Source organism: Podarcis vaucheri (genome assembly GCF_965113315.1).
Source record: "Podarcis vaucheri genome assembly, chromosome: 11".
Classification (NCBI taxonomy): Eukaryota; Metazoa; Chordata; class Lepidosauria; order Squamata; family Lacertidae; genus Podarcis; species Podarcis vaucheri.
In genome coordinates this window covers 44319371-44332759 of record NC_138749.1, presented here as the reverse complement: position 1 = coordinate 44332759, position 13389 = coordinate 44319371, and the positions used below count along the sequence as shown (strand labels likewise).

The following is a 13389-nucleotide window of genomic DNA, read 5'->3' as shown; positions in this document are numbered from 1 at the left end:
CATAAAGGTATACGGACCCCTGACCATGAGGTCCAGTCCTGACCGACTCTGGGGTTTTGCCACTCATCTCGCTTTATTGGCCAAGGGAGCTGGCGTACAGCTTCCGGGTCATGTGGCCAGCATGACTAAGCCACTTCTGGCGAACCAGAGCAGCGCACGGAAACCCCGTTTACCTTCCCACCGGACCTGTACCTATTTATCTACTTGCACTTTGACGTGCTTTCAAACTGCTAGGTTGGCAGGAGCAGGGACCGAGCAACGGGAGCTCACCCCGTCGCAGGGATTCGAACCTCCGACCTTCTGATGGGCAAGTCCTAGGCTCTGTGGTTTAACCCACAGCACCACCCGCGTCCCTTTTGACAACTTACCAAAACACAAATCAAAAGGGGGCCAATCAAGACTCCTGGATGCCACCCCTGAAAATACCCAGGCTAGCATACTAACCATTCAGTACTCCAGTGGAGTGTGAAGCAATACTTCTGATGCTTCCGGTGGAGCATCAGAGTCACAAGGCAGAAGTGACTCTTCTGAAATCCTGGTCCCAAACCACATACCAAAGCTTGCTTTGCGAAGGACCAGAACTCTCTGGCTGAGCACAAGTTTTGCATGTTGACAGGGGTTGCTTCCACTTTCCAGCCGTGAAATCTCCAGGTAGGACTGGGGGGAAACGCCTGTCTGAAAGAGCCCCTAATAGTCAGTAGCAAAGAAGAGGGCTGCAACATCTTTAACAGTTGTGCAGAGGAGGGAATTTCAGTTGGTGTGATGTGAACAAGTCGCACATGACACTAAGCATGAGTCAATTTTTATCCATGTGCTTAGCACCAACTGCAGTGGTACCTCAGGTTACAAACACCTCGGGTTACAAACTCCGCTAACCTGGAAGTAGTACCTCGGGTTACAAACTTTGACCCAGGATGAGGATGGAAATTGCGTGCCGGTGGCAGTTGGAAGCCCCATTAGCGAAAGCACGCCTCAGGTTAAGAACGGTTTTGGGTTAAGAACGGACCTCCGGAACGAATTAAGTTCGTAACCTGAAGTACCACTGTAATGGTTTTTCAGGAAAAAAGCAGCTGCATGAAGGTCTGGTCTAGATTGGAACTGTGGGGAGGGGGTTTCCTTCACATGACATTTTCCTGCCGCAAATCATGTGTTATTTCCCTTGAAGGTGTTGCTTTACTGCAAACAGCAGCTCTGGGTGGGAATTGAAACCAGGAGGAATAATTTTGGGTTGAGCCCCCTTTGTACCCATCGTTCTCCCAGTCTGGGTCAGAGTCTATGGAGCTGGAAGAAGGGAAGGAAGGAATAGTGCTAAGCATCCTTTTAAAATATGGGTACTTAGTGTAACACATAGCTCAAATATTAGTATTATCTTTTCGGAGTAGAGCTTCTAAGTATCCTGTCCATCATGAGCTGCCAACTTGTGTATATATGTAGCAACTCATTTTTACTTAAGTTCCTCTGGGTTTAGGGACTATAGCTCACTGCACTTCTTTATTCTGTCCACAGCTATAATCGGAAGGGATATTTATGTGTTTCAATAAACAGTTTGACTTTCAAGGAAATTTCCCCTTCAGACTGCATGCTTATTTCCTTTCTTCTTCTTTTATTTTCTATGCTAGTGGTGCAGGAAAAATGAGCTCTTGATTTCCCTTGTGGCCCAAGTTGCTGTGCTGAAGAAGGCCATTTGTTTCTTTAAGTATTTGTCCGAGGCAAAGCTTATAATCTTGCATCAAAAAATGTCATTTGCAAGCTCCCCCCCCCTTCCTTTTCTAGTCCTAAAGCCATTTTGAGGTCATGTCTGCTTTATTTTAATACCTTTTTGTTGTTTTTAATTGCATATAATAAAAGCAATGCAGTTGTTCAGCAACTTTGGGGGTATTGAGTTACTTCACTGATTTGTTGGGTACCCTTTTCTAATTTGCTGTGTTTCTAGCATTTATCTGCTCTGCAGTGCTGCATTTCAACTATAGCTTCTGAAGTATAAATAAATTATTTACACTTCAATCACTTTGGGTTTTTAATGCAATGAGGTCATCCTAGGATGTTTCTCTACAAATAATTATTTCAAACTGCTTTATTACATGCAGACCATTAGCTCAGTATCCTGTAACACAGATTCATTGAGCCAGTTCAAATTATCTTTCCCTACTTCTTAAACCATAAATTCAGGGACCTGCATCGTGCTTGCTCCTCTTTCACCTTACTCCTCCTCACTTCATGTGCCAGCTTCAGTGCTCAGTTCCTGGCATGTGTTAAGCCACAATTCCCTGTTCTATAAGAACCAGGATACTGGTTTAATTGTGGTGAATAAACCAGGATTATAAGGCAGGGGCATATTATGAGGGGTGGGGAGGAACATTCGATCCTGACGCTTGCCTCCAGATGGATAAATCATGGTTTATGAAGCTGGGGAAAATAGTCTGAATCAGCTCACAGATGGAAATTTGGGGTGCCAATTTATCCTAGTAGCTGAGAAGGACCTTCCAATTTACTTATCGGCGTTTGCACTAAATTGGTTAGATTTATTATTGTTTTGAGCTTTGTTGTGTAGGCATTTCTGGAAATGGGTTGCCTGCCTATGTATGTTTGTACTTCGATATGATGAAATAAAGCACAGTGTGTTTGCTTTTTTAATAAGTTACTTTAATCTTAGATTTTGTTAACTCTTTTGTGAATGAATGCCCAACAGCAACTGGCACAGTGGGGTGGCACCACGCTGCTGCTCCCTCCCCATCCTTGCCTCTGCTCTACCCTAGTGCAACACTACCTGCTGCCAGGAGGATGGTAGCATGGCACCTCATCAGTAGCTCCTGAAATCAGTTTCTCTTCTCCTTCCCACCAGCCCTGCATACTGACATTGGCTCCTCCAGTCAGACTTTTCTTGACTCAGAATTATTCCTCCCCCCAGTTGACCAGAGTAGTGAGTTATCTCTCACCATTAAAGTGAGGATCCATTTGCTTGTCACATTCTGGGGAAAAGTCTCTCATCTGTATGATGCCCTGATTTTCTTTGCAGGCACCTCCTTCTCTCGCGCGCGGCAAGAGAAGAGGATGAGCGAACTGGGCTGCACTGTGTTTCTTTAACCTCGTTATCGTCCCAATCATTTGATCTGTTCTGGAAGTAAATTATTGTTTTGGGGTCAGATGATCATGGATGTAACACATTCAAATGTGGAACTGTGTGGTTCATTTGTAATGTCTTCCTGCATTGGGGCAGAACATTGTGTGCATGTGAGCATTTTACTGGTTTGAAGGCTCTCTGTAGTGTGCATTGGAGTTTTCAAGCACTGAGATTGATTTAGCAGCTAGTTTGACACACGTGGAACCATTTTGGAAATGGGAAACAGAGTGAACTCTAAGCTAGAAGTGCACATTATGTGAGAACTGAAACTTCTTAACTGCCACCTGTTAATCCTAGTGAAGCTGATAGTGCTAGAGAGCCAGTGTGGTGTAGTGGTTAAGAGCGGTGGAACTCGTAATCTGGTGAACCGGGTTCGCTTCCCCGCTCCTCCACATGCAGCTGCTGGGTGACCTTGGGCTCAGCCTCACTCACCTCACAGAGTGTTGTGGGGGAGGAAGGGAAAGGAGATCGTTAGCCGCTTTGAGACTCCTTAAAGGGAGTGAAAGGTGGGATATCAAGTCCAAACTCCTCTTCTTCCTCCTCCTTGCGTTTAGCATTCATTTTGCTAAATTGAATGCATAAATCAATTTCTGAGAACTCTGGCCATAATCCCAGAGGCACACCTATGGATTCTACGTGGTTCATTAGTCTCCCCTACCTAACCATGTCTTTCTGCCAAGTTGCTTTTGCAATGATGCAATGTGGATGGGAGGAATATCCTGAAATGGTTTGTGGTCTGGAAGGAATCTTCAGCTGAAATAAATTCATATAAAAGAATTCATACATCCGTAGCTTTTATGTATATCTAAATAAGGCTAATTCTTGTGGCACATACCTGCATATTTGCTTATACATAATATGTGCCTAAGTCCATGTCATTTTACTCATCTGAAGTCTGGGGACATAACAGTTGTGGGATCCAGTACAATTATTCCTCCCCTTTCACCACTGCAACTTTCATCAAGAGTTAACTATTCATCTTGCTTGGTAGCATATAAGAATTGAACAAGATCCACCGCTTTCCCCCCCGCATGCGTTGTTTGTGTTTCTTCCAGTGGTGTTCATTGAATCTGACCTCTAACTAAAGGTGTTCATATGGCAAGAAAGACAGATTGCTCTCAGTAAATATGTCCATGCTTCATAAAACTTGGTAGTACTAGAAACTGCTTTGTAGCAGCCGAAGAACCAATGTGTCAGGTGGTGGTGTGGTTGCTCGAGAGCAAACAGGCAATACTCCAACCTGTCTTTTCCAGACTTTATTATCTGTACAAGCTATCTTGCAGTGCAGAGCGTCTCAAGTCCATGTCTGCTCAGTCACTAGCAGAATCTGGGAGTGGGTGGTCCTTATACCTTCCCCCAGCATAACAGTCATGTGACCCCCATCCTTCTCCTCTCTCTGCGCGCAAACCTACCTACTGCGCAACGTGGGCGCTGGCAAAGGGGGACTTGCCTCCCCTCCCCTTTGCTCAGGCTCGGTGTTGAGGCTCTCCCTAGCATCTTCTGATCCCTGCACCCCTTCCCCACTGGAGGTGGGGCCTCCCTCCCCACCAGAGGAAGAACTGCTTTGCAAGATCTTCAGAGGCTCCCTGTAACACAACTGCCCTTCCACCTCTCACCTCTCAGTTCCCTGACACAATGGAAAAGCTTTTGCTTCTGAACTTTTTCAAGCTTTTCTTCCTTTAACAAATAAATCAATAACCCCAGGCTAAAGCAGAATTTGGCTGCTGCAGCCAGTACTGCTCATCAGACCAATGCAAAGGAAAACAAATGACTTTGTCTTAATATTGTGTGTTCTTCCAGGTCCGAGAACTGCAGACACGTTTGCAAAGTGTCCAGGCAACTGGCCCATCAAGTCCCGGCCGTCTTACTCCTGCCAACCGTCCCATTAACCCTAGCACTGGAGAACTGAGCACCAGCAGCAGCAGTAATGACATCCCCATTGCCAAGGTGAGTCCTTGTACATTGCCACAGTGCCTCTCATTATCTGGGAGACGCAGCCTTTGCTGTGCGCAGCTGCTGTGCAGGCGTGCAATTAACTGGTAGGCATGAGCCAGAGCGCCAGGGGAATTTACAAGGATCCTAAGTGAGTCTGAAAACTCGAGCTGCAGAGAGAGATAAGTGCTAAGGATTTTAAGCCTCTGTTAGTCACAACACACATGCCAGTTTACATTAATCAACTTAACATACAATTTCTGGATGTATGAAGAAGGGGGAGGGATTTGCATAGCTGTGCAAAAGCTACATACGACACCTAATATTTGCGGTGGGGTTTTTTCCCCCCGTTTCTAGATAGCTGAACGAGTAAAGCTCTCAAAGACGAGATCGGAATCTTCAACATCTGACCGTCCTGTCCTGGGATCTGAAATCAGCAGCATAGGGGTGAGTGCTAATGATCACATAGGATTTATGCTCATGTCATGAACTGCCTTGTGACCTTTGGATGAAGGGTGGTATAAAAATTGAATTAATATATATTTAAAATAATCTTCTTTTAAGGGGAAAAACGGTCCCTGTACTCGCCATGAAGTTGTTACAATAAGTGCCACACTTTTAATATCTGGGAGGGGGGGCGGTTTGCTGGTACTGAGTATCCCCAGAAAAAAACATAAATGCTACAAACATATAATCCTTCCATAAGGATTTGTATATATTGTACATAGCCTTACATGAGATGGTGATATATAAGTAATCTTATAAAGAAAATCTGAGCAAGAAGTGCCCATTAGCATTAGACCAAAGGCCTGTATACTTCAGGATAATGCACTCACAATGACCAATCTGCAAGTAGGACATGATTGCAACAGTGCACTGTCTACTTGTGCTCACAAGCAACTAGTATTCTGGAGGTAATACAGTGGTACCTCTGGTTACGTACAGTGGTACCTCGCAAGACGAAAAACGCGCAAGACGAAAGAGTTTTCCGTTTTTTGAGTTGTTCCGCAAGACGAATTTCCCTATGGGCTTGCTTCGCAAGACGAAACGTCTTGCGAGTTCTTGCGAGTTTGTTTCCTTTTTCTTAAAGCCGCTAAGCCGCTAATAGCCGTGCTTCACAAGACGAAAAAGCCGCAAGACGAAGAGACTTGCGGAACGGATTAATTTCGTCTTGTGAGGCACCACTGTACTTAATTCGTTCCAGAGGTCCGTTCTTAACCTGAAACTGTTCTTAACCTGAAGCACCACTTTAGCTAATGGGGCCTCCTGCTGCTGCCGCGCCACCACTGCACAATTTCTGTTCTCATCCTGAAGCAAAGTTCTTAACCTGAGGTACTACTTCTGGGTTAGTGGAGTCTGTAACCTGAAGCGTATGTAACCCGAGGTACCACTGTACATCATGATTGTGACTATAGCCACTGAGAGCCTTATCGTCATGAATTTGTCTAGACCCCTTTGAAAACCATCCAAGTTGGTGGCTACATCTCTTGTGTTGGCAAATTCCATAGTTTTAGGTGCTGTATGAAGTCTGTCCTGAAACGTCCAACATTCAGCCTTACTGAATGATCCTGGGTTCTAGTATGATAACAGAGAAAGAAAACAACTCTTATAGGGGTGTTTGGATGCACCTTTTCAAGCTCTACAATATCCTTTTAAGGTGTCACAACCAAGTGTACACAGTATTCCAAGGGCATTTGCACCATCAACTTATATAGTGGCATTATTATATCAGAAGTTTTATTTCTGGCCCTTTTCCTAATGATCTCCAATACGGAATTTGTGTTTTTCACAGCTTCTGAATACTGGCTTGACATTTTCATTCACCTGTGTGCCTTGTCCCAAAGATCTTTCCTCATCAGTCAGTCCCATTTCAGAACCTCTTCTTTTTCTTTTCTTTTTTTGCCCCAATCTGCTTTGCTTTACCCTTGCTTACATTGAATTGCATTTGCTTTTTTAAATGCCCATTCACCCAGTTTACTGAGATACCTTTGGAGCTCCTAACAATCAGTTTTGTTTTAATCATCCTGAGCAATTGGGTACCGTTGGCAAACTTGGAAACCTCACCCCACCGCCAGCAGCAGGTCATTTGTGAACAAGTTAGAAAGCCCAGTTCCCAATACTGGTCCTTGGGGAACCCCACTTCTTGCACCCCTCTATTGTGAAAACTGTCGGTTTATTCGTGTACAGTCGTACCCTGGAAGTCGAACAGAATTCGTTCCGGAAGTCCATTAGACTTCCAAAACGTTCAAAAAACAAAGCAGGGCTTCCGATTGGCTGCAGGAAGCTCCTGCAGCCAATCAGAAGCTCCATCGGACATTTGGCTTCCAAAAATCGTTCAAAAACCAAAACACTCACTTCCGGTTTTTGGTCGTTTGGGAGCCGAAATGTTCGAGTTCCAAGGCATTCGGCAGCCAAGGCACAACTGTATTCTGCTTCCTGTTCTTTAACAGTGGTTTTAAATTATGCAGATTAAGAAAGCGTACCTATATTCACATGATACAATTCTGTTTTTGAGAGGAAAGAGAGCAGAACTTATTTTCATGTTGCAGCATAAGGGTGTCTTGTTATTGTACCATGTGCATGGAATATGCAAAGCCATGCATTTGGTTTCTGTGGCAGAAGTCCATGACCAGCTTTTACAGCTGGAGATTATATTATTAAGGAGACTCAGCATGAATTTGTGGGGAGGGAGCTGTATTTTTGCAGTTCTAATACAACCCAACAGCAACCCTATGGATAAAGATAAAATCCCACTCACATAAATAATTCTACCCACATCAGAAGGATATCATGCAATAACTGAAAATTAAGATGATTTACAACCTAAGCTTGATGCCAGAGAATAATTCTGATCTCTTGCAGAGTACTTCAGTGTAAAACATTCATAACTGCATTATTGTTCCAACTGTCTATTATTTGTTTATGAAGCAGCAAAATCTCTAGTCCTCATCTTAGGGGTTTTGTTTGATGCTTGGACAACATTATTATACGGAAGTGCACTAGAAAGAGGATCGTACTAGAAAGAAGATTGTATCTAGCAAAGCTTTACTTGGTATCCAAAGACTAATTATTTTATAATTCACCTGGTTGTTGATTCTGTTTTAATGTCAGGATTATTTTTCATTTTGTTGTGCTTTGTAAGCCACCTCAGGTTTGATTTTATTTTACAGAAAAGCAAACCATAAGCATTCAAATAAATATAGAGGAAATTGGAACCCTTTTGACTTACTATTACTAGAGTGATTCCTGTTAGTAGTTTGGTTTTTCAGTTTGATCAAGCTGATGACCATTAGCAGCTAAGAAAGTTCACAGCCACACCTTTTCTTCATTCTTCTTTCTCTGTAATTCTTACCTCAGAGTCACAGACAGGAAAGCAATCTATTTTTTTCTGCTGCAACTTCCTTATTACACTGATGCAAAAACTCAAAAAGGTTCCTAGAAAGTAGCAATTCATGAATGGTGGTTCATCATTTCACACGGTTCTGCCAAGCAACTTCAGAAGGCTATACAGTGGTACCTCGGGTTACAGACGCTTCGGGTTACAGATGCTTCAGGTTACAGACGCTTCAGGTTACAGACTCCGCTAACCCAAAAATAGTACTTCGGGTTAAGAACTTTGCTTCAGGATGAGAACAGAAATCGTTTGGCGGCGGCAGTGGCAGCAGGAGGCCCCATTAGCTAAAGTGGTACCTCAGGTTAAGGACAGTTTCAGGTTAAGAACGAAACTTCAGAACAAATTAAGTTCTTAACCCGAGGTACCAATGTAGATGTGGCGGAGAATAACAGCAGTTAACTGACACCTGTGCAGATGTGGACCACATAATAGCAGAGGAAAAATCCGAAGGCAAAGTAAACAGTTCACTGTGATCTGATACAAGTGTGGACAGCAATACATTTGGACAGTCCCCTCCCCAAATCTATTGTTCATATCAGGAGAGATTGGTTAGGGAAGAACTTCTAAGAGCTTTTAGGTTCTTCAATCTGAACTTTCGTGACACAATTTAAATGAGAAATTTAATACTTACTCTCTTGCAAATGAGCAGATGCCCCATTTCTTTTTAAGTACCTGGTGGATATAATGGGTGATATCTATTCCTGGTCATGCTTAGTTGACCCATGAAAATCAAGTAGAGTCAAGTTACTCAAGTGGCCTCAAGTTCTTTACATCTATAAATCTCAATGGATCTACTCTAGGAATGACTTAGTTGAATAGCACTCAGTGTGCCCCCTTTCTGAGGCCTCCTGATGCATGTTGAACAGTCCATACAATATTTGCTGTTCTAGAATAGGAATGTAATGTAAAACACTTCGTGATTTTCCTAATGAAGAGCAGTCTATTGCTGAAAATTATTAATTAATGAGAATCAGGTGACCCCCTTATACCCTTTCCTGTTCTCTTGTGATTAGCTCTTTCCCTTGTCGCCCTTGTCTCCTTCGTTACCGAATTTGCATCCCAATCCCAAGCAGTGATTCCCAGGCTTAAGAGTGAAGCCTTAATGTCTGTGGCAAAACCACACTTCCACTCGCATTGTTTGTTACCTCCTTTGCTGTGACTTTTAAAGAAATAAAACCCACAAATATTTTAATTACTAGAAAAAGTCAGTCCCACATGGATATTAAAGAAGGCTCGAAGTGCCCCTTTTCTGGACTGCTTCATTTGTTACAGTACCCAGCGTCCATATTGCTTTGTGGATATTTTAATGTGACAAAAGATTCCCATTTGATGGCTCTGGGATGCTGTAAAGGACTTTGCTTTAGCCACATGCCAATTGAGGAGTGATGCAGGAATGGTTGGGCTGTGGACACTAGTACACAACTGGCATATTACAGTATATGGTTTAGTAAACCAAGGTTTATGGCTTAGTGTCATTTATTTATTAAATTTATATGCCACCCTTCATCCAGTGTGTTTGTTTTTTCCTGTTTATTACTTTTACAACTACTTTTTACAGGTGATAAATCTGTGAAATACAATATGCATAGAGTTCGCTAACTGTTTTCCATAAATACTCCATTTCATTGCAGGTTTCTAGTAGTGTAGCAGAACACTTAGCCCACTCTCTTCAAGACTGTTCCAACATCCAAGAAATTTTCCAGACCCTCTACTCGCATGGATCTGCTATCTCTGAAAGCAAAATCCGAGAATTTGAAGTGGAAACTGAGCGGTTAAACAGGTAAAGTTTACATATATATACAGAGTTCTGTTTTGCTTAGAGTGGATTTCCCCATTAATTTTATTTCAGAAATTGGGAAATTCAGCTGGGTCATGGAGTCTTGCCTGCATAGGAACACTAGTGACCAATGTGAATAAAGTATCAAATAAGATTAGCTTACCAGAGCAACTATACAGCAACACTTTGGAACCTGCCTTTCAGAGCACGACTCTTTTCAGTAGCCAGTTTCTGTGTATTACATATTCATAGAAAATATTTTGCATATGTATGTAGGCATCGCGCTGACTTGCAGGGGGAAATTCAGCATCTGAAAATCATATAATGGTAATCAGCTCTTACTTTCAGTTGATTAACTTGATTTGTTACCCCCATCATTTTGATTTGTGTGAATTATGCTTATGCCATCTGCATATAAATGTGGGAAAATATGGTGATGAAAAGGAGGGCTTAATCTGAATTAATAGCTTTCTTTCAACAAGATAATTTAGTCATCAGCATTAGGCCATAAAGTGATTTGTTAGGATTTGCATATTATTCTGCAGGTCTTAGCAACAGCTGGTGCTGCCTCCAGAGGAACCCAAAATACAGTTTTCAAGTTGATTTGTATAGATCAGTGTGATAATTTTAGTGGAGATGAGTAGGTGCTGTTGGCATTGTTGTACTTGTTGACAGTCAAAGCAATGTATTGTACCTAAATATTCAGAAGTAATACCCAAACTGTATCATTTCCACATCCACCTCCTTTGAAACAGCACAGGCAAAGGAGATAGGCTTTGCGTGCAAACCCCACCTTTGGCAGGAAGCCTCACACCTGTTTCAAAGCGAAGCAGCGATGGTGTTGTTGTTTTCTGTTTTTGTACAGTTCCCTCTGAAACTGACAGAGTGTCATTGACTCCCATTGCTCCCAGGGAGATTTGCTCTACTCTATTCCAAATGTACAGCAGCAGTAAACCCTGGGTGCTCACTTCTCCCAGCTGTTGGCAGCTGGATGACTGAGCTTTCCCAAAGGAAAGAAAAAACATTGCTAGCATACCAGGCAGAGGCAGCCCTCCGACTCCTCATAAAGGGATCCATAGGGATGTGAGTTCTGAAAGGGGACCCATGATCTAATCAGGATCTTGAATGTGGGTGTAGCCAGGGGGCAGGGGAGTGGCTCCCTGCCCCCAAATCAAGTAAATGAATAAAAATACTTAACTAAAAGTAGAAAATATCAGAATATTTGAAATTGAAATGCTCGCTGAGGTCACTTGGAAGACGTTGTGGTGCATTTGCAACCCAACTGAGAGATAGGCATGGCTTCTGCGAACTGAGCAATCGCATTGCAGGCAGCTCAGTTCGGGAAGCCTCTCAGTTTCCGGCATTTTCCCCTGAGAGCGTGCACCTGTAGGGCCTGTTTAGGAACAACTGGAAATTTCCCATAGGCTATTTATACTGCATAACTGCCCTCACGCCTCAGTCGATGATATAGTTCCGTTTATTCAAGTTCACAATTTGGATCGGTGTGAAGTTCATGTTGTGAACCAGTGTTTTATTTAAATATAGTGGAGTTTCCTGGCTATCGTCGGTGTGCCAACTCCAACCTAGTCAGCCTACCTAAGATACACAAATGACTGAAGATTTTGACAGGTTTTTTTGAGCACTTGGGGTCAAAAGTTGTTGAGACATTTCATTCCAAATTTGCTCGTCAGAACCAGACAGAAGATGGTGACAGGTGGGTGTCCTCCTTAAAGGTAAAGGACCCCTTGACAGTTAACTCCAGTCGCAGACGACTCTGGGGTTGCAGTGCTCATCTCGCTTTACTGGCTAAGGGAGCCGACGTTTGTCCACAGACAGTTTTTCTGGGTCATGTGGCCAGCATGACTAAGCCGCTTCTGGCGAAACCAGAGCAGCACACGGAAACTCTGTTTACCTTCCCACCAGAGCGGTACCTATTTATCTACTTGCACTTGAAGTGTTTTTGAACTGCTAGGTGGGCAGGAGCTGGGACCGAACAGCGGGAGCTCACCCCATTGCCGGGATTTGAACTGCCGACCTTCCAGTCGGCAAGCCCTAGGCTCAGTGGTTTACACCACAACACCATAAATTCTGGCATCGCCCAATGATTGAATCAAATGAATCCACTTTTGAGTCACTCTTCCATGAATTCCACTCCCATTCCTAAGCATAAGGCAAAATATGTTCATAGGCCAAATAGGGAGGCCTGGTGGGCTTTAACGAGGCTCGTGGGCCAGAGGTTCCCCACCACTGATATAGTGAATTGTATCACTGATGTAGGGAGTTGCACAGATAACTGCTTCCATGACCTCAACAGGGCTTTTGACTTAACCTCTTATAGCAGCAGCCTCCTTGGCTCTTGAAAACTTGCATCGTATAAACTTTTCCAATATGGTTCTGAAAACTCAGAACAGTTTTAAAAGCAGTTTGTGACAATGCAGTACAGGGAGCTACTCACAAAGCTGTAAGGACACAAGAGTTGTTGAGCTGCTTTTTTTGCAAAATCTCAAAAGAGAGGTTTTTGACATTTTGCCGATTTCTGCCTGGACCTATGGCAACCCTAGTTTTTGTTTTTTATGTGATGTTCTTCCTGTGCCAGTTAGCTGCAGAACTCCTTTAAAGCAAAAGAAACCACAAGGTTGAGAACAGAAGGGTGAGGTGGGCATTGGTAAGGAAAAATGTACACCAATGAAATGTGTCTATATAAGCAGCTCCATATCATTTCTTAAAAAATAATAATAAAGCCACCCACATTTTCATTGGGCTTTCAAAGGGTTTTCTCCGTAAGACTTGTTCATGCAGTTTGCATTATTTATTCCTTCCCTGCCTTTTCCAGTAATGGATGAAAATGATTAAGGCCAGATTACTTTTCACATTTTGAGATGGAGCCATTTGGAGAATGTTCAAGGCAGGTAGGGCTGAGTTAGGTGCTCTGTGAAAGTTTATAGATGGTTTTCTTCTCCGCAGCCGCATTGAGCATTTAAAATCTCAGAATGATTTATTGACAATAACTCTGGAAGAGTGCAAGAGTAATGCGGAGAGGATGAGCATGCTGGTTGGAAAATATGAGTCGAACTCCACAGCCCTGAAGCTCGCCTTGCAATACAGGTACGTGCACAGAGAACGCAAGAGACAAAATAAATGAGGCAGTACATTTCCATGTAATGC

The 13389-nt window shown here is 43.1% G+C and overlaps 1 protein-coding gene across 5 annotated transcripts in view; it reads left to right on the top strand.

Annotated features, from left to right (window-relative positions):
* Window positions 1-13389, top strand: part of MCC (MCC regulator of WNT signaling pathway) — a 206151-nt gene that overhangs the window by 171467 nt on the left and 21295 nt on the right. For all 5 annotated transcript variants that reach the window (XM_082191553.1, XM_082191554.1, XM_082191555.1 and 2 more), the window contains 4 exons: window positions 4922-5068; window positions 5411-5500; window positions 10079-10227; window positions 13189-13329. In XM_082191553.1, the coding sequence (XP_082047679.1) occupies window positions 4922-5068; window positions 5411-5500; window positions 10079-10227; window positions 13189-13329 (527 nt within the window). The remainder of the gene's footprint in view (window positions 1-4921; window positions 5069-5410; window positions 5501-10078; window positions 10228-13188; window positions 13330-13389) is intronic.